This window comes from Peromyscus leucopus, chromosome 7 (genome assembly GCF_004664715.2).
Source record: "Peromyscus leucopus breed LL Stock chromosome 7, UCI_PerLeu_2.1, whole genome shotgun sequence".
In the NCBI taxonomy this organism is placed as follows: domain Eukaryota; kingdom Metazoa; phylum Chordata; class Mammalia; order Rodentia; family Cricetidae; genus Peromyscus; species Peromyscus leucopus.
The window spans coordinates 97,683,918-97,709,179 of record NC_051069.1 but is presented as its reverse complement, the minus strand read 5'-3'; the positions used below and the strand labels follow the sequence as shown (position 1 = coordinate 97,709,179).

Genomic DNA, 25,262 nt, shown 5'->3' with positions numbered 1-25,262 from the left:
TTAAGTAAGTATAACTGGTTTTGGTGATTGACAGGTGCTAAACTGGGACACTTGGCTAGACAAAGCCAAGCCATTGTGAAGCTTCAATGCAATCTACAGAGTGGGTACAGGGACTGGGAGGTCACACCACACAGAGGCTTCTGCTGATGAGGAGGGAGTACGCATGCTTAGAAAGAATGACAGCTGTATACAATAAACAAAAAGGTCTGTATTAGAACATTTACACTCAGGGAAGAAAGAGGTATCTGCATCATCAAATGTGGAATGTTGAAGAAATAGTTAAAATAAATAAAAGACTCTGAGCAAGGCTGGGGCTGGCTCAGGCTGGGGGGGGGGTCACAGAGGCCACCATCTATCAGCTCCAGGCTGCAGAGGCCACCACCTGGCCATACTGGCCTCCCCCCGACAGCACAGCTGTGGGGGGACACAGAGAGTCTCTCAGGTACTAGAATAGCTAACAAGCTCACTCCCCGCTCTCCTCACTTATCTCCGTGACAATGTCTATCAGGCTCTGGAGCCCAAAGATATAGCCAGCATCCTGGCCCTCATGTACCACACTGTCCTCGCCATACAGCCTGCAGGTGGTGTGTGCAAAGTCGATCATGCGCACATCAACTGAGCTGGCACCAATGGGTTTGTAGGCATAGGCACCGGCAGACTCGTCAGCTGACTCTTCAGAAAGGTCTTCCAAGTCCTCAGCATCTGAGTCCAGGGTCACTTCTGGCCACTCTTTACCATCATAAATGACCAGTAGGGAACTTGAATAGAAGCGGTAGGATTCCTGTCGTTCCAACACAGCCTTGAGCTCAGTTAGCTTCTTGAGAACAGGGCCCAGGAGCTCACGGCGAAGGTACCGCCCATTGTGGAAGAACTGGAAAAGTGCCTCCTTGAAGCCCTGCACCGAAAGCTTCCGCCCATGGTACTTGTTCATGAACATGAGCTGCCCAGTGCCTGCCTGGTACACCTGTGGGAGAGATCAGCAAGTCAGGGTCAAACGGCATTTCAAGACTTCGACACTGAGTGAATGAGGGTGATATGACTGATGAGATCTTGTACCTGAGTGCATCAGTCACACAGGAGGGCCTGTTTTTGCTCAGCACCCACCCAGAATACGCCCTATCACCTAGGTTCAGTCACTGTATTCAAGGCCCCATTCTGTAACTAGATCAACAGAGATGGCTTAACTTTGTATCCTAGTATATGGACACATACATACAGACTCAGCCAGCCAGACTAGCCTCAGAGGGCTCAAGTAGGCATACATGCTTTTTTTAACCAGAAAGCAACAGACTCAGGTAAGACCAAATCTGGATTTAAAAAAAAAAAAAAAAAAACACCAAAACTGTGCGTATGTGTGTGTGTGTATGCTGGAGATCAAATCCAGGGCCTTGTGTGTGCAAGGCAAACACTCTACCATTGAGCTGTATCTTAAGTTCACTCAAATCTGCTTTGTTTTTGGTACTGGGTACCAAACCCACAGCCTCGTATCTCACTTGGTAGCCCAGGTTGGCCTCGTGTTGTTACTTTAAATAAATCAGGTATATTTATTAAAGGAAAGTAGGAAAAACTGAGTGGGAGGAGTTTTAAATTTCCAAAGGAGAACTCTATTTATTTATTTATTTATTTATTTATTGGTTTTTAAACTTTTTTTTTTTTTTTTTTTTTTTTTTTTATTTATTTATTTATTGGTTTTTACCGAGACAAGGTTTCTCTGTGTAGCTTTGCGCCTTTCCTGGAACTCACTTGGTAGTCCAGGCTGACCTCGAATTCACAGAGATCCGCCTGGCTCTGCCTCCCAAGTGCTGGGATTAAAGGCATGGGCCACCACCGCCCGACTCCAAAGGAGAACTCTTTGGAGTTCTATGCCACAGTGAAGTGACAGCCACTGGATACCCTAGTAGTCCTTGTTTAGTATGAGCACTCTCCTCACCTGCATGCCACACACACGCACACCAATGACTGCAGATGTGCTCTGCTGACACTTTCGGATCTGGTTGGCTGCTTTCTCCTCTGAAGCATCATCGCCATGCTGGCGTGTGCCCATCTTGAGGTCCAGGACACAAGGCACCTCGTAGCGGGAAGTTAGGTTCTCCAGTAAGATAAATTCTGAGTAGTTAAGGAAAATAGCCCAGAAGGAAGTGTCTGCACATAATGACAAAAGATGCCTAAGCTCAAAGAACACTCCATTCATTAGCTATACTCTCTTCCACAGGGAGCTCAGAGCTGAGGAGACATCTCAGGGCTACCCTTGACTTGCCAGGGGATGACCATCAATAACAATAGCCAGTGTCTAGACTCAGCACAGGCCTAGGGCCCCCAGCCAGAGACACACATACCAAGTCTGTGCATCGCTGTGTGCCTGTACTGGACTGTGCATGTGAGTACACACCACAAGAAGGTAACTCAGATTCCCAGAGCTGGGAGTTACAGGTGGTAATGAGCCACCTGAGTTGGATGCTGGGAACTCAATTAGTGGTCTGTGAGCTTTTAATCACTGAGCCATCTTTCTAGCTCAGGTTTTACTTTTTCTTTTTTTCCAAGACAGGGTTTCCCTGTGTAACAGTCCTGGCTGTCCTGGAACTCGCTTTGTAGACCAGGCTGGCCTCGAACTCTCCCAAGCGCTGGGATTAAAGGTGTGTGCCACCACTACCCGGCTAGGTTTTGTTTTTTTTTTCTCAGAGCTGAGGACTGAACCCAGGGCCTTGCACTTGCTAGGCAACCCCAACCCCTAGGTTTTACATTTTTTAATACAATACTTTATCAAAAATATCAAATCATATCAAAATATACAGCATGTTATGACCTGGGAAAAAGATGGTCAAGGCTCGTTTGTCATGCAATTCTCATGAGCTATGTGTGGACCCCCAGAACCCCTGTGAAAACTGGATCTGGCTGCATATGTCTACAATCCACCATTCTTAAGGTGAGATGTGGGGTGATGACAGAACAACTTCCTGAAGTTCTAGGACTGAAGAGCCTGGAGAAGAGACAGAGACGTGCCAATGAGCACTGCCTCAAATAAGTGAGGACACCTGAGGACATTCTCCAATCTTCATATGCGTGCCCGGCATATGCTTACCCTCACACACAAACAAGTATACATATCATACACAAACACATCTTTAAAAGAAGAGGTTTGGTTACAATGAATTTCAAGGTTTAATAGAACATAGCCACACTAATTCACTTATACTAATATCTATGGATGTTGCTACAGTGGCAGAGTTGTGACAATAGATTGTATGGCCTACAAAACCTGAAATATTCACAATGTAGTCTTTTACTCACTTCTGGAGTTCTAGGACAGCCAGGGATACATAGAGAAACTGTTTCAAAACAAACAAAAAAAAGGTTTAAGCTAACACCCAGGACAAGAAATATACATGGTCATCTCCTAGACTATCTTTTCCAAATCAGAAAGGAAGACAACAATTAAAACTTGGGCATTTAGGTTATTAGTCAAGATAACAGCTGTAGGGTGTGGAGATCTGGCTCAGTGAGAAAGCGCTTGCCTAGAATTCACAAGGCCCTGGGTCTGATCCCTGGTACCACAAAGCCTAAAACATCCTTTAACTGATGAAAATACATCCAATATGGTTAACTCGTACATTCAAGATGATGCTAAAATCACACTATGATGGACACCTCTGGAGGATTAGGATCCACTTATTATTCCAAACATCTAATAAATAAAGCAAAATGAACATTTAATCTCTTCCCAACTGCACCTCAGGATTATTCTTTGTAAAATTCCAGCTAATGACTAACAAAATTAGGAAATCACCTAATGAAAAAGGTGACCCTAAAACAGTGATGACTGAGAAATAAAGCTAAGCACCATGGACAATGCCATTTCTCAAGGATTCTTGCTCGTAGCCCCTGGAGAACTGAACCTGCATCTGATCAAGCCTTTAGATCCAATTATCAACTTACTGGAAAGAGAGGAGAGGGTCATATGAAAAAGATACCAAAGGGATGTACTAAGTAAAATCCAGGTCACAGGAAACTCCATGTTCTTTCTAATGTGCACATGCATATATTAGTACAGAAGAAATCCAGATGTTGGTACCTTGCTCTATCACTTCCCAAACCTTCTATTTTGAGACAGGTTTCTTCACTGAACCTGCTTACCATCTGGCTAGACCAGCTGACCAGCAAGTTCCAGAGGTCTTCCTGTCTCTGTCCTACATCAATGGGGTTACAGGACCCAAGCTGTCATGCTCAGATCTTCTGTGGGTATTCGGATTCAAACCCTGATCTTCATGCTTGCAGAACAAGTCCTATCTAAACCAGAGACATATCCCTAGCGCTGATGCTTATTTATTTGTTCTGACAAGAAATCTCCCAAGAAGAAAAAAAAAAAAAAATGGGAGTAATATTTTAAAAATGCCAAACACTTCAATCCAATGCTACATATGACCTTTATATGGACCTTCCCTCAAACAGACCAACAATAAAAACACATTTACTGAGACAATTTGGAAAATAAGAACATGAAATAGATATTTTCTTTTTTTTGTTTGTTTTTTGTAGACAGAGTTTTTCTGTATAGCTCTGGCTGTCCTGGAACAAACTCTGTAGACCAGGCTGGCCTCAAACTCAGAGATCTACCTGCCCCTGCCTCCCAAATGCTGGGATTAAAGGTGTGGGCTACCACATCCAGTGAAATAGGATTTTACAGATAAGAATTACTGTCTATTTTTGAGAAGTACAATGGTATTGTTTTAAAACATCCTTATCTTTTTTTTTTTTTTTTTTTTTTTGGAGCTGATGATCGAACCCAAGGCCTTGTGCTTTCTAGGCAAGCGCTCTACCACTGAGCTAAATCCCCAACCCCAAAACATCATTATCTTGAAAAAATATTTTGTGGGTGTGTGCAGATGTTCCTGCATGCACATGTGCAGAGCAGAAGCTGACCCTGTTGTTCTCCTCAATCACTTGCCACATTTTTTCTGTCTGAGACAGGGTACTTTAACGACTCAGCTAGAGTGGCTGGTTAACGAGCTCCAGGAACCCTCCTGTTTCTCCCTCCCACTGCTGGGATCACAGCTGTGTCCAGCTGTTGTTACACGGATACTAGGAATCAAACTGGTCCTCATGCTAAAGAATTTTTTCCTTTTATGGATACATGATAAGATATAAACAGATTAAATGATGTATCTCAGACTTGTTTCAGAATCAAAATCAGGGAAAAAAAACAAAACTGTCTAAACAAGGATAGGTGACCTAAATTAACTCAGTGGTAAGGAGGTTTGTTTAGCTTGCACAAGGCCTGGTACCTAAAAAGAAAAAAGAAGTCAGTTGACACCTTCTCCAGGGCCTGGTCTGGTAACTGTAGCCCTTACTCACCCAGGAAGCTTCTCGTTGAAAACTACAACCTATCAAAATGCAGAGTTGTGGAGCCCAGTCCTTGGACACATTTACAAACAACTCCTGCCCCTTGGTCTCCGGGAACACTGTAGATGAGGAAGAACTTAAGAGCCTGAGGATCAGGGAGTTCGGTGTGAGATTGTCTCCCAGGAACATGAGAAGCCACACCCATAAAGTCTCACCAACATGACTGACAAACGTGAGCTCAACAGGACAACACCCGTGGACATGTTAAAGTGGACAAGAGAAAGCTGAGAGTGGGAGAAAGTCTTCCCCAGGGAAGAGCACACCAATTGGTTGTCCAATACTAAATGGTCAGCCCTGAAAACATACACATAAATAGACTGAGTACGTTATATATATGTATATGCATGTAACAACAATTAATGAAAAACCAGGCCATGAACTTGAAAGAGAAGTAAGGAGGAGCATATGAGAGGGTTTGGAGGGAGGAAAGGGAAGGGGAAATGATGGAATAATAACCTCAAAAAATAAAATAATTAAAAAAATGTCAGTTGTGGGGCCCTGGGTATATGCAGATAGTTATGACAGGACACTGACTCAAACAGATTATCGTCCAATTCTGAGCAACAAGTACTTAGGGATTCAATTTTTAAAGGTTAAAAAAATTCTCGGGAATTTCAATCCATAAGATTAAGAACAACGAAACAAGGGCCTGAAGAGATGGCTCAGAAGTTAAGAGCACTGACTGCTCTTCCAGAGGTCCTGAGTTCAATCCCCAGCAACCACATGGTGGCTTACAACTACCTGTAATAAGGTCTGGTGCCCTCTTCTGGTCATACATGCTGTATACATAATAAATAAATAAATCTTAAAAAAAAAAAAAAAAAAACAACAAAACAAAACGAAAACAAAGAGACCTGGGAGTGAGCAGTGAGGTGGTTCAGTGGGTGACCCATATGAGGGAGGGAACAGACTCCTGCAAATTGTTCTCCGACCTCTAGACACACTGTGTGTGTCCCCAACCTTGGCCAAATCCAACGCTTGGTTGGATTCCCAGAACTGCAAAAAAACAAACAAAAAATCTAAGGCCAGTGAATGACAGATTAATGGAAAGACATAAAGGATCCTGGTACTGTCCTTGTGCACAGCTTTGTATGACAGAGTGGTAAACCAGATTCAAATACTAGTCCCCCATCATTCCCCTCAGCTGGTGCAGGTTAAAATCGGTGAGACATTCTGCAGGAGTCTGAAGACAGGGCCACACTCTTGGCCACCTAGGCTAAACAAGACAGCTTCTTCATGAGACTCTCAGAGACCCGTTGTTCTCCCTTACTGAACCCTGAGACCGGGTTCTATTCGTAAGGGAGTAGACAGTTACCCAGTTATCACACAGGGTTTGTGTGATTAGACACAACTCTAATAGTGGAAATTAGCTATCCTAATACAAAACCAAACTAGGCCGGTTCGATGGCTCTGTGGAAGGAGAGAAATGACTCCTGCAAGTTGTCACCTGACCCCACGTATGCTGTGGTACATGTTCGAGAGCACACACACCCACACACCACCCCAAAAGAGAACACTTCAGGCAGGTGTAGTGGCAGACACCAGTAATCCCAGTGATCAGAAGAGTCTTCTAGTCCAGCTGGGCTCTACAGAGACCCTGCTAACATAAACCAATCAACTCCCCAAGCTACCTCGTTGGCCCTCCTTCCATGGCAGAAAAGCCTTATGACAAAGGATACTGTACTGGTTTCGATGCTTTGCGTTCTCCTTCATTCTCTGTAACTGTTGTTGATGACATTTCATGCTCCAAGGGTTGTAGTGTTTAAGCTGGGAACTTATATTTCCCTTTTTTTCTACACTGTAGTATAAGACTTCAGATTTCTTTAGCCACTCAAATTCTTCTTCTAATTTATGACTATAAAGAAATAAGAACTTAATAAATCATAATGTATTATCAAAATTAAATATGAATAATGAAGCAGCTTTCTAGAGAGTGATGGACATTTATTTGATGTCATTACAATATAGTCTACTCATACTCATTAAGTATTTAAATTGATGCATTTTATCATGTAGCTACTTGTAGAAAGTTGATTACAAATTTTAAAAGGGAGCAGCCCACCACTATTTTCTATAGCAAGATATAACATGGCCTTTTCTCCCCAACTTATGAGGCAGGCAGTCTTCATTCTCCCTCTCCAGGCTACATGACTCCTGGCCTCTGGTGCACAGGGTCTCCTGATTCCAGAGACTGGGGAAAGAGAAACTGTATTGGAATCAGCTAATCTACTTAACCACATTACACATCCTTCACATTTTTATTTTATACTTTTATAAGTTCTGCCAACCTGTGAGACTTATAAGGTCCTGCCCACATGGGTCCTCCCTTTTACAGAGACTAACTGATCATTTTAGCCCCCACCTTTAGCAAAGCCTGGGGTGAAGCAATGGCTCCAGTCTGCCTGTAGCCAGGCACAAAGCAATTGGGAAGGAATGAGTCAATCTCTTTAATAGCTGCCACTTCAGCTGTTTATGCAAAATGGCATGATCTAACCCAGAGCCAATCAGAGACAGCAGACATGTGGAACCAGCGGCAAGTCCCCGACAGGTTCACTAGGAGTTCTTGACTTCAAGGCACCAGACTCTAACCAAGCCCCAACACTCGCACTCAGTTTTTACCCACCTCTTTATCTTTTCCTCTTTCCGGTGCTGGCGCACCCAATCCTTGGGACTCTTTTCTGTTTCTAGGACATGATGTTTTTTGTTTGTCCATCTTAGCAGCTTACTTTTGGGTTCACAGTCTGAGTTGTCTACAATGTCCACAGTTCCATGGTCCCCCTTTAATGGATATGCTACTAAACACAAGTTCCTGTCTTCATCTTCTTCAAAGCGCACCGACACCACACCTGAAAGCGGGGCGAGGAGCAGAAGGGACTTTTATTTCCACAGAAAAGAGCATTCTAGATAACAGGATTGTAACATTGTTTTGTTTCTTACCCTGTTCCTTAGTCTCTATGTTGCCAGAGGCCCCAAACTCATCTGCAAACCTAACAAATATCAAAACAGCTAGAAAAAAGTGACACCATACAAGACAAGCAATTAGGGAGCAAACATGGCCGAGAGACTTCCTCTCTAATGCACTCAACAAGGGAAGGCAGGGCCAAAGAATTACAAGACACATTTTTCCATCATTGAAAATGTTTATTAATTTTTATGTAACTCTTCTAATCCTCAGAGAGACACAAAAACATTGCTCTATGTATCTTATGAGAATTTTTATCCCTAAACAGAAACTCCGACAGCCTGGAGGCTCGCTTTAAAGCAGAGCCTGAGTGCAGGGAACACAGGTGTGCCTTCAGGTGGACGCACCGAAGGGTGGGGAAGACTGGGTAAGCAAAGCAAAGGAAAGCAGCAAACAAACCACACAGCACAGACGCCCTGGCCAAGGCTTCTCTAGCACCCTACATGGGTGGGCGAGCCAAGCCTTTGCCCTTCTTAGTTATGCTTTTATTGGTTTTTGTATTCTCTGTCACAAAAGAACAAAATGAACACCAGCAGATGAGGGGCGGGAACACAGACACATGGTAGCCTTGAAAGCAGCTCTCCCCTTTGAGTCTCTAGGACCTGCCATGTGTAATTAGACAGTCTCTGAGGAAGGCTGCCAGGTGGGAGCATTTCACGGTGCCGACGAGCGCCTTACAGCCGACTGGCTCAACACCTCCTAGGCCTCTCTGCCCCACGATCACTCAATCTGCTCAGTCCTTGCTGCCCGCCCGCTTGCTTGCTGCAGGGAAATGCGTGCTCAGAGAGAGATGACACTTCTGAGGTGGCCCCAGCTCTGGGCGCAGAGGAGCGGGAGGGGGGTATCAGGGGACCACACTTCCCTGTGGGCATAAGGAAGGACCAAAGGGATAAAAACGGGGCAGGGGTGGCCCGCTAACAAGGGAACTTTGGCTTTGTCCTGGAAAAAATAACAGAAAAGGACCAAGTGAGGGTCCCCAACTCCCCCAGTCCCACCACATGCATTTCCAAGTAGAGAGAATTAACCCAGTCTGTCCTGTCTTTAAAGAACAATGTTTTAATTGTCCCAAGAGAATCTAAGTTGTTCTAGCCTTTTTTATACCTGGTAATACACATTTAAAATTAATTTCTTAATAAGTTCTCTTCTGATTTACAAAAGTTCCCCCTCCTCCCCAGGAAAGACCACACCATGCTGGTGGTTGACGTTCCCTTGAAGTGTATCAGTATAAAAAGAGAGGAAAAAGTCACTACATGTGAATCAAAGGGCTGCTTTCACACAGCAATTCTGGGGACATTCCGTAATAGCAAAGGACTTGAGCTAATCAGCACAATCCTCCCACTCCTGCATTCCATCTGACTCAACCCTGCTCCCAGCCTACCTAATCACCAGGGCTTCTGGTTTCCTGGAGGACAAAAAGCAGGCAGCAAGAACTCTGGGTAAAATCCTCCTAAAGTCTTCGAACTGTCCCCACATGGGGATTATCGGTTACCTTGAGCAAGAGACACCTGAACATAAAAAACAACTATACTTCCACCAAAAATAAACTCAAAGCAAATCCAGAAAACAAAACAATTGAGCAATCTTACCAGGGCTTGAAAACTGAGGGTGTGAGGTGCTGGGCTGAGGGCCAGGAAGAGGAGGAGAAGGGAAACAAAGGGTAAATGGGAGGGAGGGAGGGAGGGCGGGCTCAGGACTGCTGCCGGGGCCTTCCACTGCCACAGTCCCTTGCATCTCACCAGCCTGGCGACCCCTCCGGCAGCTGGGGGCTCACCTTTGTACTGGGGAGTGAATTTGCGCATCTCAGCTGGGAGGGTCTCGTAGAACTGATGCTCCCTCGGAACCAGAGGCTTGCACAGGGTTGTCTCGTTGAATCGGAGAACGCACGAGTGCCCCCCAACCTGGTGGACAAAGGGCTCCAGCAGGACGCCCTTGGTACGGGGCTCCACGTCCATGGTCCTGAAGGCTGGGCTCATCCTCCGGACACAGGCAGCAGGGAGAAAGGGGAGGCAGCGGGGTCCAGCGGCCAGCGCGTCCTCCGTTTACTGTCTGTCCTTACGTCGGTCTGTTTGCTCTCTGCTCGCAGTTTTGTACAGGCCAGGACACTCTGGCGGAAGCAAACACAATGATGACATGAGGTTTGCAAGTAGCCTGGGAACCGCCTTACAGTCAGTCCTTGGCTTTCTCAGCAGGAAGACAAACAGCCTGCGCTCACACAGGGCTCCGCCCACACTGCCTACCCCTGCCCCGCCTCTTTCCAGAAGAGACAAACATTGGAGGGGGAGGGAGAGTAGGGGCGGGGCAGATACTGACAATCAAAGACTGGGCTCCAGGGGCCCCTAAACCGCCAAACCTGGCCACCACAGCCTTAGAAAATCACCACAGCAGGCAAAACACAAAGCCACGATGGCGTAAAAGCACAATTTCCAACGGAGTATTCAGATAAAACCTTACCATTTTCTAATTAAGGTTGTCACACTTAAAGGTAAGTAGTGCCTAAGTTACTCTGCTAATTATATTTTTATAAAATGGATTTAAATACAGGGAAAACCAACTTGCGCATTGTTTAATAAGATCTATTCCTTCAAGGTGTCCACAAACATTGCCCCTTGCCAAAAGCCAAAGCCAAGCCCCATTAACCTTATTAGCAATGGAGCTCTGAACCCGCTTTAATGATTAACGTCTGTATCTAAAAACAACTGATTGAAGCTGGCTAACTCCATTTAAAAAGATACACAGTGTTCTAGGTCACCAACTATTTTTATCAGTTCTATCCTGATCACCAAAAGCTGAGGCACACCTTTAAACTCCTGGAGCAGTTGGGTCTCCCATCCACACACAGCCTGGTCCTCAGATCTGATTGGGCACCCACAGCCTCCAAACGGGATCCTATCAGCAGGCACACACCGTTTGAGGGCGGGTCAAGCTGGTTCTGTTTCCCACCTGTAACTTACAGGTGCAGGCATCCTCCCCTGGCTCCACTCCACCACCTTTCAGTGACTGCTGGGGCCCTTACTGGTAGAGAACTTGTTTCCAGGACTCCTCAGGAAATGGGGGTGAAGAGGAGGGCCTGCTGTAGGTGTGCACACTGTCTTCACCACGGTTAAGACAACTACTGTGATGCAGGCTTGCTAGTGGACTTCTCACTTGGCCCTCGCCATACTGTCTGTGAGACAGACACTACCCTCTTACAAATCAATGTGGGGAGGTTAGGAAACATCTGAGCTAGTGTCCAGACAGAGAGCCACAGCTCCCAGAGAAGCCTAGATTGCTACTGGTAGATGTTCCAACACAACTGCCTCTGGGACCTAAGGTCTCAGGTACTCCTGCCAGTACCTGTATTTCTACTATTCACAGAGGACATTAGCTTGTCTCATGAGAGTGCTCTCATGCAAAATTTATATTTCTACATGAGTATCATCTTTCTGGAGAGGTTAAGTTGGTGTCGATGTTTTCTCTTTTCTGTTGTTTGCTGGTGTTCATTTCTTCCTTTCAGAGAGAGCCTACCTGTGGACTCAACAAAGATAAATCCATAAGCTTTCCTACATGTAAACAGAGACCCAAGGGTCCTGCTCTCTCACCTGACATTACCTTCTTTCTTATCACCACCACAGGCCCCTCAGGAGGACATATATCCTGAGAAAAGTCCCAAAATCACACAGGCAATGGGACTATAGGAATGCACAATTCTCTGACACAATTTGAGCTTGCTACAGCAAGGAAGGCTATCTAATCTATGCCCCTGTTCTCTTCCCCACGAGGCAAGCTGTTAGAGGCTCAGAGAAAGAGAATGCATTCATTCTAGCATTCCAGCAGTGTCTTTTCAAAAGATGGGGCTCTGCTATGCCTCAGCACTCAAGTTCTGTTTATTTGGGGGGGGGGCAAGGTTTCTCTGTGTGTAGCCCTGGCTGTCCTGAAACTCGCTCTGTAGGCCAGATTGGCCTTGAACTCAGACATCTACCTGCCTCTACCACCCATCTCTAAAAGACTTCCTGAGAAAGCAACACCGAAGGAAAGCTAATGACTCATAGTCAGCCTGCCAGTACCACGTGGGGCAGGACCATACTTATTAAACAGAGTACAACACGCTCCCCAATGCCCAGGCCTTGGAAACAAAATCCAAAGTCTTTGTGAAGATACAAAACTACCTTTGCTCTGAGAGCAATGCTAGGCAGCAGGCAGGCCCCACAAGTTGGGAGGCTGGAGCAGAAGGACTGCCACACATTCAAGACCAGTCTGAACCAAACAGAGTTTCAAGTCCCTTGAAACCATTTTTTTCAAAGAGAGATGGCTCAACACTGGCTGCAGAAGCCCAACACACAAGTCTAATGACCCGAGTTTGTCTCAAGTAGCCATCTAATGGTGGGAGGAGAGAACATACTCCACAGATGAACTCCACATCTGTGCCCATACAAATATGCATCACACACACTAATAATAGTTTTTAAAGCCCCCCTAAAAGGACTTGAGTAGTAATTTAGTCAAGCTGAGCACTTGAGTACAATTCCTCAGAATCCACAACCTACAAAAACAATGGTCATGGTGAGTCATGCTTGTAATGCCAGTGCTGGGGAAACTAAGACAAGGATGATTCTTGGGCTCATTGGCCAGACAGCCTAGCCTTATCAATGTGTTCTAGGACCAGAGGCCCTGCCTTGAAAAACCAATGTGGACAATTCCTGAGGAATAACACCTGGAGACTGACCTGCACCTGGACACACATATGCACTGATACAAACACATATGCAGACATGTGTGGCATGAGTGCGTTTTACACACACACACACACACACACACACACACACACACAGCATACTTCTTCTTAAATACATTTAACTAAGAAGACGACTATCTTTTCAGATTTCTCTCATCTACCCCTCCAATGAAAAATTTAAAATGGTTCCACAGCATCTCTGTGCAGTGTGGTCTATGGTGTGGACAGAGACTGAAAAGACTCTCTACTTCCTCCTAGGTCTAAGCCACTTTGCCACACTCACTTCTCATCTAACTTTTTTTTGTTTTGTTTTGTTTTTTGAGACAGCTTCTCACTGTATAGCTCTGGCTGTCCTGAAACTCGCTCTATAGACCAGGCTGGCTTTGAACTCACAGAGACCCGAGTGCCTCTGCTTCCCAAATGCTGGGTTTAAAGGCGTGTGCCACCATGCCTGGATTCACCTTGAAGTTCATACACAGCGATGCTCCCAGGAGAATCATCACCTTGGGTAGAGGTAGGAAAAATAAGGCTCAATCTTGCCTGAGCCAAGTCTGATGACAGAAAACTCCCAACTGTGAGGAAGAACTTGAAAACTGATTAGATGGTAGTACTCAATGGCGTGGGGAGAGACTCTAATCCTTGGTTCCCTTCTTCCTGTGGGGATCATTCTCTGATCTGTAAAATGAGGCTTTGAGTAGACCTCTGTTTCTCCAGTTGTAACCAAACAAGAGAACAGTAATGAGTAGCTTTTTTTTTTTTTTTGGGGGGGGTAAAACATTCAACGTAATTGTTCTGCAATTCTTCTGCTCCGATTAACTTTCCAACATGAATTTAAGAATGACGACATTGTGCACCAGGTCTCACATTTAGAAGTAGTAGAAAGGTGCTTCTGTTTTAAGTACCCTTATACTCCCCCCCCCCCCCCCAGCATTACAAAGCCCATCAACTTTCTCCCTAGAGCCCTCAGAAGAAAAGCCCCAAACACCTCTCTCTGCTCCACGTGCAGTTTGAGTAGGATGTTAATAATTTTTTTTTCCTAATAAAGGAGAGTTTTGCTATATAACCTAAAGCTTTCAGCAATATTCCTGCCTGACTCTGAAATGCTGTGTGATTACAGACATGTGCCACTGTGGCCAGCTGTCAGTAATTTATAAACCTCCAAAGACTAAGGTTTTTCAGGAGCCCCGGATTAGCAATGGTTGCTGTGAAGCTCTTGCAATCTAGAGACCAAGACCTACAAAACAAAACCCTGGCTTCAGACTTAGCAGCTGGTTTAGCTTTTCACATTGGCTCACAGCTGTCCATGAAACTACAGCAAGTAAAAGCAGAATATGACCCATCCTAGAACAGGCTATACAATGCTCCCCACAGCTGCCCCAAGATCAATTAACTGTCAGTGTAAGGATCCAAGGAGCCAGTGCCTTACCCTTCTTAATGGTTTTTGTTTGTTTTCTTCCCTAGGGCTGCAAGCTAAACACCAGTGACTAAAGCCCCCGGCTCTTAGCTCACTAGGCCAGAAGTCACCTAATGAGGCAACAAATGGGATCCACAGGAGCCACTTACTGGGCCTCAAGAAAAGCCCCAGGGTCAGGGAGTCACCAGGGACTGTGTAAGGAACCACAGCCTCATTGTACAAAACAACCCTTTCCACTCAAATCTCCACCTTGGGCCCTGAGGGCAACACTAAACATCCGCTCAGCACATCTCACAAGCAGGGCCGTCACTGAAACTCCTACAGTGCTGGAGTACAAAGCAGATGAGGAGTCACAACAGGCCAAAGAGGAGGGCAGGGTGGACTGAGGCCCCATAGACTTTTAGGGTTGATAGTGTTTTACACTGTGGCTTGAAGAGTATGTGACTGGGATAAATATGCCAAGAACTCATCAAATCATGGCCTTAAAACTGCCCACTCCAGGCCGGGCGTTGGTGGCGCACGCCTTTAATCCCAGCACTTGGGAGGCAGAGGCAGGCGGATCTCTGTGAGTTCGAGGCCCAGCCTGGGCTACCAAGTGAGCTCCAGGAAAGGCGCAAAGCTACACAGAGAAACCATGTCTCGAAAAACCAAAAAAAGAAAAAAGAAAAAAAAAACAAAAAAACTGCCCACTCTGAGCATCTCCAGTCATACACCAAGGGCAGCCTGGTTACTATCTTGGTCAAAATTAAGTCATCTTCCCAGTTTTTCTCTCTATTTCTATTTTTGTTTGAGACAGCCTAACTACATAGCCCAGCCTGGTTTTGAACTCAACCCCAGACTCCCAAGTACTAGGATTACGGTCATGTGGATAATGCCTGGTTCAATCTCTTTTCTTTTCTTCCTTCCTTAATTGTTCCCTCCCTTCTTTTTCTCTTTTTCAGACAGCCTTGTAGTTCAGGCTGGACCTATCTCTGAGCCTCAATCATTTTCCTTAACATTTTTTTTAAAATTCCATTGATTGACTAATTCATCTATTCATTCATTACGTGCATGTGGGCACAGTACAGGGTGTGTGTGGAGGTCAGAGGACACTTTTGGGAGTCAGTCTTTTCCTTCCACTAAGTGCTGAGCTCCAGGTACTGAGCTCAGGTTGGCAGGACTGGCAGCAAGTGCCTTTACCACTGAGCCATTTCACCTGCTCTCCTTTCTCTTCTTCAGATCGGTGTGTTTGTCAAGAATTTGCCCAGGCTAGCTCGGAACTCACAATCCTCCAGAGTACCTTAGCCAGGATCAGAAATACATGCCACAACATCCAGCTTTCAACTCATTATGCAAGGGTCATACATTTTGATTCTCCTAGTCACTATTTCCACGGTCTTATCTGAGACTTGAGAGAGAGAATGTGAGTGAGCATAGTCCTACTATGCTGCCCATGCTGGTCTCAAAGTGGGATCAAGTGATCTAAGGTTCCTGAGCCACTCTATTTAAAGTGCCACACTGTCTCAGCCACACTCACTGACACACACCCTGCTTTATTTTCTCTTCCCTGACACAAATACACAAAAAGAAAATAAGCCCTTAATAAATAAAAAATAGCTAGGCAGTGTGGTCATACGCCTTTAATCCCAGCACTCAGGAGGCAGAGGCAGGCGGACTTCTGTGAGTTCAAGGTCAGACCGATCTACAAAGCAAGTTCCAGGACAGCCAGAACTGTTACAGAGAAATCTTGTCTCAAAAAACCAAAACTAAATAAATAATATTAAGAGCCAAGCAGTGGTGGTGCACACTTTTAAAAAAATTTATTTTTATTTCATGCACATTCATTTTTTGCCTGCATGTACATCTGTGTAAAGGTGCATCTAAACAAATGGGCACCAGAGTGGAGACTGGCGGGCCTATAATTAGATGAATCTAAGGCGAACAGAGCTGCAGTCTTAGCAAAACCATCTGAGTAAGATGCAAGGCCGGGGTAGAGAAGGATTTAGGTGGTGGGCAGTGCAGGGGCACACTCCTGTAGTCCTGGCACTCAAAAGGCCGACTAACAATCTCTTAAGTTAGATTCTATCTCAAAAAATAAATGCTGGGTGTGGTGGTGCATGGCAGGCAGATCTTTCTAAGTTCATCCTGCCTGGTCTCACAGCAAGCTCTAGGCCAGCCATGGTGACACAGTGAGACCCTGTTTCAAAAAAACAAAAACAAGCCGGGCGTGGTGGCGCACGCCTTTAATCCCAGCACTCGGGAGGCAGAGGCAGGCGGATCTCTGTGAGTTCGAGGCCAGCCTGGGCTACCAAGTGAGCTCCAGGAAAGGCGCAAAGCTACACAGAGAAACCCTGTCTCGAAAAACCAAAAAAAAAAAAAAAAAAAAAAAACAAAAAAACAAAAGTTCTTTGTTCACCTATGTTAGAAAACTATTGTTGGGCTGGAGAGATGGCTCAGAGGTTAAGAGCACTGGCTGTTCTTCCAGAGGTCCTGAGTTCAATTCCCAGCAACCACGTGGTGGCTCACAACCATCTGTAATGAGATCTGGTGCCCTCTTCTGGCCTGTAAGCATGCATGTAGGCAGAACACTGTAGACATAATAAATAAATAAATAAATAAATAAATCTTAAAAAAGAAAACTATTGTCTCTAGCAACTTACTTTGAAAAATAAAATAAAAAATTAAAACTTAAAATGTGAGTAGGAAGGAGAGTTAGGGAAAACATTGTTAGCTGATGTTCATTTTATACTTGTAAAACAGTCTATATTACTCTCATAAAAGAAGCAGGGAAGGGTGATGAAATAGTTTTGCATTTCCCAATGGAGCCGAGACAAGTGCCTGTAGCCCATGGGGCATCACGTTTTTGTGTGTGCAGCTGGAGTTTGGAAAGGCTATTGACCCCAAAGCAGCCCCAGCTAGAAGAGCAATACAAAGCTCAAGACAAGGACTGGTACTCTGGGCTAGTACAAATGGAGGGATCTAAGATAGAGTGAAATGGCCCAGAAAGCTAAGGCCTAAGTACCATAGGGTCAGCAGTGGAAAGGGAGAGTTCGCTCATAAAGCCTGCCCTGTGAAATCCAGCCTGGAACCAACTGCATACATTCCTGTCCATGAAATGAAGATGCCAGGGTTCTGCTTTCTGGTCCGTAACACATTTTATTCCATTAAAACACAAGCTTTATTCAGCAATTTCTTTTCTTCCTTTCTTTGTCCCTTTGTCTCTGAGACAGATTCTTGTTATATAACACAGGCTGGCCCTGAACTCAAGGCAATCCTCCCACCTCAGCCTCCCAAGTGCTGAGATTATGGGACTGTTATCAGCAAATCTGGCTTTAGATCATTTTTAAATGAGTGGTAAGATTAATAGATACATAAACACTAAATATTTTCTTTCACTTGATCAATTGTGAATTTCTATTCTAAGTATTAAAAAAGAACCCAAAGTGAGCCGGGCAGTGGTAGTGCACGCCTTTAATTCTAGCACTCGGGAGGCAGAGCCAGGTGGATCTCTGTGAATTCAAGGACACCCTGGGCTATAAAGTGAGTTCCAGGAAAGGCGCAAAACTACACAGAGAAACCCTGTCTCGAAGAAGAAGAAGAAGAAAAAAAAAGAACCCAAAGTGAGCAGGAAATTTTGTAAACCTTCCATGACAGAGAGCAGACTGAAAAAGATGGTCCTGATGGCACAACCATGTCATCCCAGCTCCTTTGGGAGGCTGAGGCAGGAGGTTGGCAAGATCAAGGACTACCCAGGATACAGAGCAAGTTTAAGACCAGTCAGGGCAATTTCCCGAGTCTGTTCAAAAAAGGAGGTGGGGGGGGGGGAGATAGACATGTAGCTCAGGGTCAGCACACTTGTCTGGCATGCACCAGGCCCTGGAACCATTCTTAAAATGGAAAGAAGAAAACAGGTAGAAGAACCCCTGGCTGATTTCAACTACCCACAGGAACTTAGACAGCAGACACTGGAGTGCAATCTCCCAGACACAAAGATTCAAGACATCTGAAGCCTGACATTCATCAGCCCAGAGCAAGATGATTAGGAGAAGACACTTGACAGAAACAGAATGGAAAACAGGACCGGAGCATGCACTTCAGAGAGTCCAGCACAGTCATGGTGACAGCAACTGCAGCTGTTAGCATTTTATGTTCTTTGAGAAAGTTTCCATAGATGCTCATCACTCTGGAGTAGTTACATTTGACGAGCATTTAATAACAAGGTAGGGCTTTTTCTATTGCAGTTCACATCTTACTACCTGTTCTGACCTAGAAACTAGATTTTGGATACAGAATCCTCTCTTACCATCTCAGCCTTAACTAAGTTTCATAGTGGTGGGAAAAAGAACAATACTCAGGGGCTGGTGAGATGGTTCAGGGGAAGGTGATCGCTGCACAAGACTGGCAAGGTGAATTTGACCCTTGAAAGCCACATAAATGGAGAGGAAGAGAACCAATTCCAGATAGCTGTCCTCTAACCTCCCTAAGTCCTTCCTCCCTCACTCTCACACACACACACACACACACACACACACACACACACACACCATGCACATACAAAATAATAATGTATTTTGAAGTTCTTAAAGATGGAGGTCTCCCGATACTGCCTAGGCTGTGCTTGAACTTCCAGTTCTCTCTGGGATTGCAGGTCTGCAACACTGCTAGCCAGAGTTCATTTCTCAATGCACCTTGGTGGTTCTTTCCCAATTTCTTCACAGAGAGGATTAATAAGAGCGACTTTAAATCCAGCTACTCACCACAGCTGGAAGGTCTCAATCACAAGGAATGATCAACAAATGCCAGAAATTCTACCACAGCTGCTTCAATAAACAAATCACAAGAAAAACAGAACAAGCACACATAAACTGAATCGACTAAGAGCCACCTCAGTCACCAGGGCAGTGGTGATCCCAGCACTCGGAGGCAGAGGCAGGCAGATCTCTGTGAGTTTGAGGCCAGCCTGGTCTAGAGCAAGTTCTATGACAGCCATGGCTATATAGAGAAACCCTGTTGGGGGGGGGGCACCTCATCAGAATGCTATGAGCAGATCTTGAATCCTGATTTAAACATATCAACTACTAAAAACGTCAGATGGGTATATGAATTTTAGAACTTTAAAAAATAAAGAATTACAAGTTTTTTAAGCAGAGTAATGGTACTGTAGATTACATGGCTAGCCCTCCCCCCCACCCTGTTTTGAGACATTGTAGCACAGACTGTCCTAGAATTTGTAATCCTCCTGTGTCAGCTTTTTGAGTGTTGGGATTCACTCATATCCATCACTTTTTGTCTTCAGAGATATGCACTAAAATATGTATAAGCGCCTTTAATCCCAGCACTTGGGAGGCAGAGGCAGGCGATCTTTGTGAGTTTGAGGCCAGCCTGGTCTAAAGAGCGAGATTCGGGAAAGGCACAAAGCTACACGGAGAAACCCTGTCTCGAAAAACAAAACAAAACAATATATATGCATAAGCAAAATAACATTTCTGGGGGCTAAGGTATCACAGCAAAACAAGAAACAACAAAAACATTTCTGGATATGCACCCTTCAAAATCCAGCTTTCTTCTACTTTTCCTCCTTTCTTCAAGAGAAAGGCAAGGGGCTGGAGAGGTGGTTTAGTGGTAAGCACATCGGCTGCTCTTCCGAGGTTCTGAGTTCAATGCCCAGCATCCACACAGCAGCTTACAACAGTCTACAACTGTAGTCCCATGAGATCTCATGCCCTCGTCTGGTGCACACACATGCAGACAAAACACCCAAACACCCAAATTTAAAAAAAAAAAAAAAAAAAAAAAAAAAAAAAAGCCAGGCTCATAGTTGTAATCTCAGTACTTGTGAGGCAGAGGTTAGGCAAATCTCTGAGCTCGAGGCCAGCCTGGTCTACAGAGTGAGTTCCAGGACAGGCTACACACAGAAGAAATAAGGCAAACTGACTGTAGTGGCTCATGGGTATACCCTCAGCATCTGATTAAGCATCTAGAGGTTAAGGCAGGAGAATTGCCATCAGTTCTAGGCCAACCTAGGTTATTATGTGAGGCTTTATTTTATTTTATTTTATTTTAATTTTTTTGGTTTTTCGAGACAGGGTTTCACTGTGTAGCTTTGCACCTTTCCTGGAATTCACTCTGTAGACCAGGCTGGCCTCGAACTCACAGAGATCCGCCTGGCTCTGCCTCCTGAGTGCTGGGATTAAAGGCGTGCGCCACCAACGCCCAGCGAGGCCTTCTTAAAAACCAAATAAATGAATAGTTAAGTAAATAAAATGCAATCTGAGACAGCAAGAGGTGTGTGGATACAACACGTAAGGATCAGTTACCGAGTTTTGGTTTGGAGTAGTTTTTGGTTTTGGTTTTTGAGACTGGTCTCTCAAAGTAGGCCTGAGTAGTTTAGTCTTGGAACTTGTGGCAACCTACTGCCTCAGCCTCCCAGTGACAGGAGGGCAGGTGTGAGCCACAATTAGCTGAAATCAGTTGACTGTTGGAAGCTGGTGATGAATGACAGATTAAAGCCCATACACATTATCTCTGCAAATGATTATCTCTTCAAACTTTTTAATGAATTCTCAATTCAATTTTTTGGGAAAAGGACATTTACTTACCAACATGATATACTTCATAACACACACTACTTGTTATTTTTACTACACAAAAAGACAAAATATAATTTTAAAAATAAAAATATGCTTCAAAATGTAATCATACTAAAGTAATTTTCTGATTATTTTCTACCATAAAAAATATGGCCAATTTGTAAGATAATCATCCCATGACAAATTAATTTCCCTTGCCCGAGGTGGGGGCAAATGCCTCTAATCCTGGCACACAAAAGGCAGGGGCAGGCAGATCTATGAGTTCAAGACCAGCCTGATCTACAGAGTGAGTTCCAGGACAGCCAGGTATACATAAAGAGACCCTATCTCAAACCAACAAAAAAACAAAACAACTCTTCCCTTAAAGGGAAAATTCTTCCCCAGTGCATCCTCTTTATGAGCCAACAATGGAAAATTTTCACCTTAACAAGCTGGCCCTAGGAAGGCTCCAGCCCATCCTTGTTGCCTAGATACCAGTGACATCTCTAGGCCTCATAGAAGTCCTTGACCCTCCCTGTAAAGGAGACTAAGTTTCATCAGTCAGAATTACATCCCCTGGCACATTCCAATGTTCAGATACTTGGTTGTATAGACCAAAACCTGTCTCCTAGCAAACTCCAAAGCACAAAAGAAGTCTATTACATATGAGAAAGTGGTTTCTACAATTATAAGAACAGGTCTAATCCTACTTATGCACTTGAATTTTACAGAATGCAGGTAAACCTGTCAAAGTCAACAGTTCAATCAACTTGATCTCAAAAAAAAAAAAAAAATTAAGGGACAATCAAATGGTCTGTTCACGTCAAATATAAGTATTCATTTTATATTTCTATCTGTGACAGCGGCTGAAATTAAAACAACAAACCCCTGCAATTATACACTCTCCATGGCAACAACTTAGTAAATAAGCATCTTCCTTAAAATGTCATCCCGGGGAAAAATGCAAATACAGCAAACATTTTAAATACTCAACAAAACTGCTGTAAACAAGGTCCTCTAGTCTGCAACATTTTTAATATGTTTCAAAACTTGCAGTATTTTTTTCCTTTGGAGTATTTTAATTTTGATACATATTTATTCTTTGACATTGTCAAACACGTATACGATGTATTTTGATCCTACTCACTCCCTGGCCCCTCTGGTCCTCCTCCCACTTCCTCTAGACCCCTTCAGTGCTTTTTCTCAAAACTACTCGAAATTATCTTGTTCTTGCTCTCCATGTACATTTTGCTAACGAAATGTTTATTTACAAGCGATGACTAGCTCTATTTCCTTTGGCATGTAAGATCACTAGATTTCACTAGTTCCTACATTTTTCACTCATTCCTCTGCTAGTAACAGCTTTCTTGATATTTGAGGGAGATTAAAACCCGCAAATGAAACAAGTCATTAAGAAGGACGCGGAAGACAGCTGCAGTCTTGTTACCAAATGTGAAAGAAATAACTATCCCACTGGCGGTAGACACATCAGTATTAAAAAAGGCATCTTCTGATCCGGTTTAATGTTTAAAAAAAAAAAGACAGTAAGGATGGACGCGCAGATCTCCCCGCCCCCCATCGAAGGCGAGATGACTGGCTGACGTTCAGTACCCAAGATGGCTGCACGTCCGCGGGCCCAGGTAGCAGTACCTGAGATCGGGACTGAACCCGCATCCACACACGGAGACCCCATCGCAGTGACCTGGGGGGTCGTGGCCGGGGGACCGAGAAACACGAGACCCTGCCCACCGGAAGGCCCGGGGAGGCCGCTTCACCGACAGAGACGGGCGCTGTCGTCGCCCCCGACCCCCCGACCCCAGCAGACCGTCTGCAAGGCCCGGGAGGACTCTGCCCTCCTCCCGAGGGGCCCTGGTCTCCCCCGGGCCTGAAGACACGGCGCCCCCCGCAGGCAGGGGCCATTCTACTCCGCAAGAGAGGGAGAGGGCTCCACCACGACAGCCAGAGAGCCCTCCTCCAAATAATCTGCAAAGCCCCCGGGTGACCAGGAAGCCCGTCCGCTAGCAGCACCGACAACCTCCCTAAAGCCCCGGGGCGGCCGGGCCACGGGCCGGTGGGGCGGGCGTTACCTGCGGCCACAGCCCAGTCCCGCGACGCTTCCGTCCTATTGTTTCTCTTCCACCAAAATGGCTGCGGCGGCGCTCAGCCCCGCCCCCCGAGCCTCGCTCCCGGCGCCCCTCACGATTGGCTCGCCCCCGAAGCCGCGCAAGCGGACTGGGCGGCCCGAAGGACTCTGTTGCTAGGGCGCCAGGATTCGCTTCGGGGGCTTCCGGGATGGGCGGGGGGGAGGGGAGGGGAGTGAAGGCAGGGGGCGGAGCGTTGTCCTGGTGAGGAGGACAGCCAATCGGTCGGTGGCGGAGTTGAAGGACCTGCTGGGCTGTGTGCCAATGGGTCGATTGCAGGATGCCTAGGATACGGAGAGATGAACAGGCAGTCCTGGTTCGCCCTGCACTGGGAAGCTTCCTAGGATACAGGAATGTCAAGGCCAATCGGTATTCATTCTGGGACAAACTGCAAAGCTGGTCACCCGAGCAGATGCATGGACAAAACTGCATGCGAATAGTCGCTAAGATGAGTTAAAGGGATCGCTATACAGAGCGGCCAGAAGAATGACTACAGACCATGGACACATAAAGGGCCATGTAGAGGGCCAGGGGAAGGCTCAGGAAGTTAAAGGCACTGAGATGAGTACAATCTTTGGGACTCAGGAGAGAGAACCAACTCCCCGAAGGTTGTTTTCTGACCTCGGCAAGAGCATTGTGACAGGCTCGCTCTCTGTCGCTCTCCCCTCTCTCTTCACACACACACACACACACACACACACACACACACACACACAAAATAATAATTTTTAAAAATCGTTATTTGACAGATGAGTAGACAAAATGAAAGCCACAAGGTGGCAGAAAAAAGGAGTGGATTGAAAGTCCTCTCTAAACTGGTGGGTCTGAAGACAGGTCTACCAACCTCCAAAGCATAGACCGTCTGTAAGACTCCTTTGTCCTGGGGCCTGGGTTATTCAGGAGGGCTCTGGCCTCAGTGCAGCTGGGAAAAGCAAGGAATGTGATGGGTACCACTGACAGTGGAATGAACCCTCCTACTTGCCCACTAGCCTTTCTGTAAAGGAGGTCAGTGTTGCAACCCTGCATCCTGGGCATTTGCAAAGGTGTGGCTCACACGTTTGTTAAACTCAAGTGTTTCTAAGTATCTATACTCGGCAGGAAATACAGTAAAGGGAAATATATATATTCCTCTTAGAATCTCCTTTCGTAGGCTGTCAAGGCTCTATGCTCACCAGGTTTCTTCTGATATACATTTTTCCATTTTTCCATCTGTCTGTACCCACTTACCCACACTCATGGTTTTGCTTTTAAAATACGGATTGATTTGAGTAGGGGTCCCGCTCTGTAGCCCAGGCTGGCCTCATAATTATAGCAATCTTGCTGCCACAAGCTCCTCGTGCTGGGATTTACAGGTACAAAGCAACAGGCCTCGTTTTCAGGCTCATGGCTTTAAATGCCAGCCTCATGTTTATCAACCCCAAAAGTGTTTACCCAGGTGAGACTCTTCCTGACTCAACATCCAGCTGTGGACAGACAACCTGAGTCTGGCTTTGTGGCCCTTCCCTGTTTTGGTTGGTGTTGTTACTGTCTTACCCTCATCCGTTGTGCCAGGAAGTTGTCTCTCTCAAGAATGAGGTCACTGTTGGACATGGCCACAGCTTGAACATCCAAACCCCTACACGTCTCTCCAGGTCAGTGTCACAGTCCCCTCCCAGTCCCTTGTTGTCCTTCAGCCCACTCTCCACACATCAGCCACTCCCTAACGATGGTCCAGAGCCAGGTGGATTCCCAGGATTCCCACACCCACCTCACCGCGTCTCCTTTGCTGGCCTCCAGCTCAGCCTCAAAGCGCTCTTCAGACACCCTGCCCTGTGCACGCTCCGGCTCAGTGCTGGCCTCCAGCTGTTCTCTGTCGGAAGCACGGGTGTCCGTGGGCTGTACCCCAACATTCTCTCACTCTCACTTTAGACTGTAGCTTCTCGCTTGGCCCCCAGCACTGGGGATGGCCTTTATCCTCTGTCCTGCTTTTTTCCCATAGCATTTATCATCTTACTGAATATTTTTCACCGTTGTTTTTTATACAAGGTCTCATATATCCCCGGCTGATCTTCTCCTGCCTCCAACTCCCAAGTGCTGGTGTTACAGGTGT

The 25,262-nt window shown here is 45.6% G+C and overlaps 1 protein-coding gene across 3 annotated transcripts; it reads right to left on the bottom strand.

Annotated features, from left to right (window-relative positions):
- Window positions 1–188: 188 nt before the first annotated feature.
- Ip6k2 (inositol hexakisphosphate kinase 2) lies at window positions 189–23,256 on the bottom strand. 3 transcript variants are annotated; one of them, XM_037207931.1, is made up of 7 exons: window positions 23,120–23,227; window positions 10,131–10,463; window positions 8,335–8,403; window positions 8,021–8,243; window positions 7,077–7,252; window positions 1,931–2,106; window positions 189–964 (listed from the first exon to the last, which is right to left on the bottom strand). In XM_037207931.1, the coding sequence occupies exons 2-7, from the start codon at window positions 10,330–10,332 to the stop codon at window positions 464–466; spliced, it is 1,347 nt and encodes a 448-aa protein (XP_037063826.1). In that variant the 5' UTR covers window positions 10,333–10,463; window positions 23,120–23,227; the 3' UTR covers window positions 189–463. The 3 variants fall into 3 exon arrangements, with proteins under 3 accessions (XP_037063826.1, XP_028742769.1, XP_028742770.1); XM_028886936.2 differs by lacking the exon at window positions 8,335–8,403; XM_028886937.2 differs by lacking the exons at window positions 189–964; window positions 1,931–2,106; window positions 7,077–7,252; window positions 8,021–8,243; window positions 8,335–8,403 and adding an exon at window positions 8,770–9,298 and having other exon boundaries at window positions 23,120–23,256.
- Window positions 23,257–25,262: the final 2,006 nt, after the last annotated feature.

Excerpts from the sequence above, each read along its gene's own strand:
- Ip6k2 (XM_037207931.1), bottom strand. The coding sequence starts at position 10,332 with ATGAGCCCAGCCTTCAGGACCATGGACGTGGAGCCCCGTACCAAGGGC. Across the intron at positions 8,404-10,130 it reads ATTCACTCCCCAGTACAAAG|CTGTTTTGATATTTGTTAGG; the intron begins GTGAGCCCCCAG and ends ACTTTTTTCTAG. Across the intron at positions 8,244-8,334 it reads CATAGAGACTAAGGAACAGG|GTGTGGTGTCGGTGCGCTTT; the intron begins GTAAGAAACAAA and ends CCCCGCTTTCAG.